We start from the raw sequence: 7,292 nt of genomic DNA, 5'->3' as shown, positions 1-7,292 counted from the left end.
ACTTAATTCAGTAAATTATTATAAATGTCTTCAGCATGTTTTAGAATACCGCACGTTATAGAATTGTGACACTCGAAGACAGGATGTTCAATTTTAATGTCAGGCCATAACATCTATACTTTAGTGTAGTAATTATTGAGACTTTCAAAATGTTTTCACATACTTTGCGACCCATGCATAGTCTTTGTATTAAGTAATTTGTAAATTCTTTTACATACAGACACTTAAACATATATTTGTATACACACACATATATAAATATATATATATATGTATATATATATACATATATATATATATATATATGTATATACATGTATGTAAATAAAAAGTAATTCAACATCGTTTCTAAAATCATCTAAGTCATTCGTTTTTAAAATCTTATTGGCGAGAATCTAAACAGTTACTGTTAACTGTTTGATGATAATATTTATCAAATTATCTAGGGCTGTTAAAATTTTGTATGAACAAATTTGGATGAAATTTTTAATATTTAATATTTGATTAATACTTTTATTTATAACCATTGAACAATGTTTTTATGTATAATATTTTAATAAAATATTTGGACATTATATTAACAAAATCTTAAAATTATACTTTTTACTATTTCTTTTCCTACACGATTTTGAAATAATGCAGTTCACAATTTTAGACAAATTTTATTGTCACACTAATCCCTACTTCATTTTTTAATTTATTATATTGATAGTGCTTACTGCAATTTATCCCAAGCATCAACAAAATAGTATTAGGTATAATACGATGTTCTTTAAACCTGACAGGTGTGCTATATAGTTGTGCTGCACACCTGACGTATTTACGGATGATAGCACTTTTGGTCCCATCTGTAATAAAAGCGTACGCGTGTTTGTTAATAAATAGTGATGAATAGTTACAAAATTTAATTATATTCGTAATTTCAATTTGTATTTTTAAATGTTTTTTACTTATGTTTTGAAATTTCACAATACACTTCTTTTTAAATTAATACTATTTATTTTTATTTATAAAAAACGGGTTTGATTATTACTTCTTTTATTCACAGGTATTTGGTAGAATATTTAGTTTTTTCACTTTAAATGATTTTTTAATGTAGCGGAACATATCCCAAAGTTAACTATATGTGACGTGTAATTTTTACACGTTTTTTTGCATGTTTTATAAGGAACGTATCTACCGTGCTAAAAGAATTGGGCGTGTAAGTTTTGAATAATATTGTTATACATAATTTAGTAAGAATATGAGTATAAAATTAGCAGTGTGCACGGCGCCAGCGGCGGCGGGCGTGCAGTGGTCGGCTGGCGGGCGGCGGCCGGCGCTGCAATTTTCCCCGCCCGCGCCGCGAGAGGCGCGCTAATGCCGCGTTTTCCGCGAGGGGCGCCGGCCCCCTCGCCCGCTCAAGCCGGGAAATCGCTCCTCGCTCTACTCCACTCAGTTCGGCTCGGTCGTCGCACTACAACGACGCGCTCGAGTCACGCGTGAGCTTCGCTCCGATACACGCAGCTACATTCGCACGGTCCGCGCGTCTCCGCTGTGAGCTCGTGTCTCCTCCGTCCTGGCAGGTGCGGGCGGCAGCATGCTGCCCGCGCTGGCGCTGCTGGTGCTGGCGCTGGCTTCGCCATCCGTCGCGCGCCGACATGCGCCCGACTTGCGCGAGGACGAACCTGCTCGACGAACTACACGTCCCGCCGGTAAGTGCTTTCTTCACATCCATTGCTATCTCTCCACCACTGCGCGAACCGTGTGTTTATGTTAATAACATTCCGAGAGCGGCGGCTCTAAGCAAGCGGAGGACGTTCGTGGATCGCGAGGCGAACTGTCACCGTTCAGTTTATTGATACACCTATCGTACGTATCCTTATCGGTCCGATATCGACCACTGTTGATCGCTTGGATAATAAAAACATTGCCACGTGAGACTGTTGATAGGTTTCTCTATAATGTCTTTGTAAATAAAAAAAAGTCAAGTGATTTATTTTGGTTGAATGATACAAAGTAATCTATTTTATCGGGCAAAGACTCCTTGAGGAGATAAAGTTAACATCAAGTGGGTAAGACCACCATTTGAGGATAAATTACGTTTCTATATATGTATTTAACTCCCATTATATTCATTTATGAACAATATATAATGCTCGTAAAAGGAATGCGTTATATTATGCACTTGTATTAATTAATGACAGATAGGTGTTAGAACCCAAGTCCGTTATGAAACTTATATTAACAAGTGCTATGAAAATGTTGCGATTTAATTTATTTATTTTACTTTATTTTCAAAAAGCATTTTACAACGATAAGGTGTTTTACCATTTTGATAACAACCAAAAATATATTATAATACATATAGAATACACAATCTTTGCTTTCTTTTACATACTATTTTGCTACTTATAACAAAATATCTCATTGACAAATTTGTGTTTCTTTTTCGAAAAATTAATCTAAAACGATATTGTGCACAAAAACTACAATAAAAAACTCTTTGAAAAAGTGTTTTAAATAAAAGGTAATGAAGATTGCAATTATGTTAGCAACGGAATAAAAAGCACGGCATAGCATGTAGACATACCTAAGTTTGAATATGTTACTTATGTTCATTACTTTTTATAAATATACAAAATGTTATTATTTATAGTAACAATTGAATCTGTTCGGTTACATTTTATGTGTTATGTCGTTAGAAAAAATAATTAGTCTTGTTATGGTTGTAAAATATAAAAATTAATTTAAAAGTACAAATGCATTCTTACACATACTTTTTATCATATACATGCTTTATTTGTAAAACATTTGCCGAGCTGATTTATCATCATTTCAGTTGTGGGACGTCCACTGTTGGACGCATGTAGGCCTCCATTGTAGATTATAAAACTGTTATAATTTAACATTTATACATATTACACTTGATTATACGAAAACATTACGCTGAAAGCTTCTTTCGAAGAAATATCTTTTATTTATTGTAAAAAATCACAATTTTTCAAATCTAATTATAATATTTTCATAGTTTTTAAAATTAGCCCTACAGAAGTTATCTTCCAGAAGGATCTTCTATTGATGGCTTTGATAAATTTTGAACGTTTATGCAGGTTGTATATCAAGTCCAAAAAATAATTGCAAAGAATCATTTCCCTTTTCCTTTCTCTTCTTTGGAAATAAAAAGGTTAACCATAATTTTAAACATTTCATTTATATGATACAATTAATCAACATTAATATTAAATTAATGTTATGAAAATACAAACGTTCTTAAAATAAATTTAAAGGTTAATTCAAATTTGGCTATGTATTTGATAATATCTTTATTTTTATTGTCTCACGATATTTGGTCGACAAAGAAAAGTGGAAATATAATTCATTAGATATAATCAAATAATCCGTATGTAATTAAGGTATAATACAACAGTAATGTGAGATTGTAAGGAAAAAATAATATTACCAGTATTGTTTGTAGAATAATTGAGAAAACTTCCAGCATTGCAATTGTTCAGCAGGAAACTAATTTATTCTTAACGGAGAAAATAATGAGAATATAATTACACATTGAAATTTTTTTACCTATATTATATTTAAGTTTAAATTCTTGTTTAACATCTCAGTTTTACAATTATTTAACATAGGAGTCCGTTTTATATCTGGCGCTTTATTTTAAAAATAGTTGAGTATTTCCTCTTTCAATTGAAATGTGAAATACGGTCACGCAAAAGGATTTTAATTCCAAGGTCGATAGAATCAGTGAAAACTTTAAGAGATAATGAGAGTACATCCGGATTAACAAGAATTACAAGTGGTATACCAGATATTGCTATGTTCGTGCCACTGAAACTTTTTATAACTCGCATGTAATATTAAAATAAATAGATAATCAATTTGAAAAAAGTCATTATTACAATATTTTTCATAAACTGGTGGCGACTTGAAATTTTGTTCCACCTTATTATGGTTATATCATTATGATGTGAATTATACGTTTTTTGCCGGTTTCTGTCAATAATAAATAAAGATGGATTTCGTTTATCTTTTGGTGATAGAGCTCCATTTTGTGCTTCTATTTACGGCTAATTTAACAAGAGCGACAACTGAAACTAAAATAGAAATTGTACTATACATGATAATCTAACTTAAGACGATATTTTAGCAAATTCGAGTAACCGGCGTATTGATACGAGCCAAATTCACATTTGTCTCAGTCATATAAAAGTTAGGAAGTTTGTCTTCTTAGATGGATATCTTTTTTTCTGACCGAAGCTGAAAAACACTGCCGCATTGATCGGTCATAATTCCTATTAAGCTTCAACGTCGATGTCTTAATTGCCTGTTATTTCAGAAAAAGTTCGAGAATATCGTTGTGAAGCCGAAACGTTCATCAGAATAACATGGCAGCGTAGTTGGCCAAATCTGTACCTATGAATAAATTGTCAAGAGGACTATTTTTTAAAACCATAAAACAAAAGTTGATGTTACAAACATATTTATGTTTTGAATAAGAAAGCTATCAGTGCCATCCCTTTGATTGAACTATTTGAGGAACAGGAGAAGAACCGTAAAAAGACACGATTTACATGTTTTGGTGATGTGAATGAACAAAGTTTAATAGATTTTATTTGTCACTGACGAATGCTGGTTGGCCGTTGTCAATTATACCTTGAAAAGGCTTCAGGAGGCAGAGGTCTAAGTATAAACAAAAATGCTATATATAGGTAATGATTACATAAAACTTTTATAAATCAGTTACGCCTGTCAATCTATTATCAGTATTGAGTTTCATACTGTGCTATACGTTTACGATGTCGTACGATCTCGCTATCTTATCTATCGTTTATTATCAACAACTGAATTTAAATACACCTACGAAAGGATTCGTTCGGATTGGTTTTCCTTTAAGTTTTACATTACGGAGATAATATTTTCTTAGTAATCAATGAGGTAACTGTTGCATAAATTATTTAAAATAATTTTGTTGTTTTTATAAATCTTTACGTACACCATTATAATTGAAAATAGTTGTTTTTGCTAAATAAACATTGTTTAACTAGATTAATTTCATATTGCCACAGAACTAACCCCGTTGAACTTAGTGGAAACTCCGTGGAACATGTTGTATTTGGGAGGTCATTTATTGTCAGAAACTACAATCAAACCAATATTATACAATATTTTAAGTCTTATGATGAATATAATGATTGTAAAACATGTTCTTAGTTTTTCATAAAATTACTACTTTACTAAAATACAGTTCAAAATGTTTAATTTATCTAAAAATAAACATTGAAAAAAGATGTATTTTTAGAACGATAAAAAAGTTATTAATTACTCACAACTTATGTTATATAAAGGTACATAACGACATTTTTTTCACTTGAAAATTATAATTTTGTTATCAAAATAATCTCATAATGACACTATGTCCACAAACGATCCACTTTCCCGTCAACTTTCATTCATTTTCCGGATCAGATTAAAGTCGTCGTCGTTTGCCAAAATATTTTAACGACCGTGCCAAAAACTGTATTACCGAGAAGAGAAAAAAAGTTATCTCTGCCGTCTAGACGGTCGGCCGAGACTCAGGGAAACTTCCCTGTCAGTAATTTTTACACTCAGGTCTTTTGTGGAAATGTAGCGAATATGTTCTCGCTTCAAAATTAAATCGCATGTGTAAATTTATATAAAAATATACGTAAATTATTATTATGTAGCATCTCCGAAAATTGTAATTTATATTATAGGATCAAAATTTATACAACTACACTTTATTAATATTCAAATCAACTTTCGAACATTAAAGTCGTTAAATATCGTAAAACTTGATAATTTAATAATATAAAACGGTATACGTCTGCAACAGCTTATAATGATCTACGGGTTTTATTTAAGTAATTAAAATTTAATCATCTTAAGGTATGTAATCCAACATCTTCCTCGTTATTAAGGTTTAATATTAAGTAATGGGGTAGTTCATGTCCACGTATCTTAGACAAATATTTCAGAGTAAAAAAGAATTATAAATTTTCTGTTATAATGAATAAAAATATTATACATATAAATAAAAAGTTACGAGTCGCGTTTTGGTAATTGTGTAATAGTGTTTTTAAATCAATTTTGCTTCTGAATACAGACCTCAACTATATGGTATTATGATAAAGTAAATTAATATATAAGGGCCCGCGTGCATTATGAATGTTTTAAGATATCTTTTACGAACTTCAGTAAAAGTCTCCCCAACACATCTCATCCATGGAAGACGTGACTTACGACGATATTGAAATAATTTTGGAATAGTTCCCGAAAATTCTGACAGCGAATGACTGTGTAAAAAAGTTATATACGCTAAAGTAATTTCATATCTGCGTATATTAGTGTATAGCGATAAAAATATAAAATTAGACATTACGAATTATATATATATTTTCGGAATGATTGATGCTTATCATATGATCTTGTAACCCCAAGGCGGCTTTATATCAGACGCGCTTTTAATATTTTCCATGTATTGAATATGTTCAATTAGTAAAAATATAATAGTTGATTGTAAAATGCTCACTGATAACCTATCTCTGCACGAAGAAACTAAAGTTTCGACGGAATTTGCGTACATAAATATGATTAAAACTCAAATCGGAGATTATTTTATGCATCCCTATAAATGAATGTATATTTACCGGTCAGACGCGAGCTCTTGCCAAGACTTCAAAGATTTCAGAATCATTCCAGGCACTTTTTAATTTTTCGATTTGAACTTCGATTAGTCATCTACCCATCCCGACGTTTTAATATATTTTTTTAAAATAAATATGAAATATCAGCTCGTTTTAAAAACGTAACAAAAACTTTGCATGTTTCTATGTATACTATCATAAATTTCATTTAATAAAGAACGTTATTTGTAAGGTAAACTAGTAATTAGTTTCAGATTATAATAGGAATTTGTAATTAAGTTAATAGGTTATGATTTTGAGATTTATTTAGTAAGCATCAGTTTTTTTAATGAATTTTTTTTTATTTAATTTATTTGTTACATTAAACAAGTTTATGAGATGGGACATAAATATTTAATTTAAAAGATAACGGAGTTACTCATAAGCAAAAGAATATAATTGCTTCTCAATCATTGTTACTTTTAATACTTGTACATGTCTTTGTACATTTATCTTGAAGAAATATGTGCACATATTTATATTTAAATAAGTAGGAATGCATTCAAAGAAAAATACAATCAACGAGTACTCATCCTCCAGTGTATCTTTTATATTAGGGTAAAATATTTATTACCTACTTATAACTTTAATGGA

The 7,292-nt window shown here is 30.6% G+C and overlaps 1 protein-coding gene across 1 annotated transcript in view; it reads left to right on the top strand.

The window, feature by feature from the left end:
• The first annotated feature begins 1,461 nt into the window (after positions 1-1,461).
• Positions 1,462-7,292, top strand: part of sog (short gastrulation) — an 87,939-nt gene continuing 82,108 nt past the window's right edge. Inside the window, exon 1 of the mRNA XM_068777286.1 lies at positions 1,462-1,694. Within this exon, the coding sequence (XP_068633387.1) occupies positions 1,580-1,694 (115 nt within the window). The 5' untranslated portion in view covers positions 1,462-1,579. The remainder of the gene's footprint in view (positions 1,695-7,292) is intronic.

This window comes from Battus philenor, unplaced genomic scaffold (assembly GCF_028537555.1).
Source record: "Battus philenor isolate CCGP_79_NKW_IND1 unplaced genomic scaffold, ilBatPhil1.0.hap1 SCAF_13, whole genome shotgun sequence".
Lineage (NCBI taxonomy): Eukaryota > Metazoa > Arthropoda > Insecta > Lepidoptera > Papilionidae > Battus > Battus philenor.
The sequence above is the reverse complement of the archived record's forward strand: the minus strand, read 5'-3'. Positions and strand labels throughout refer to the sequence as shown.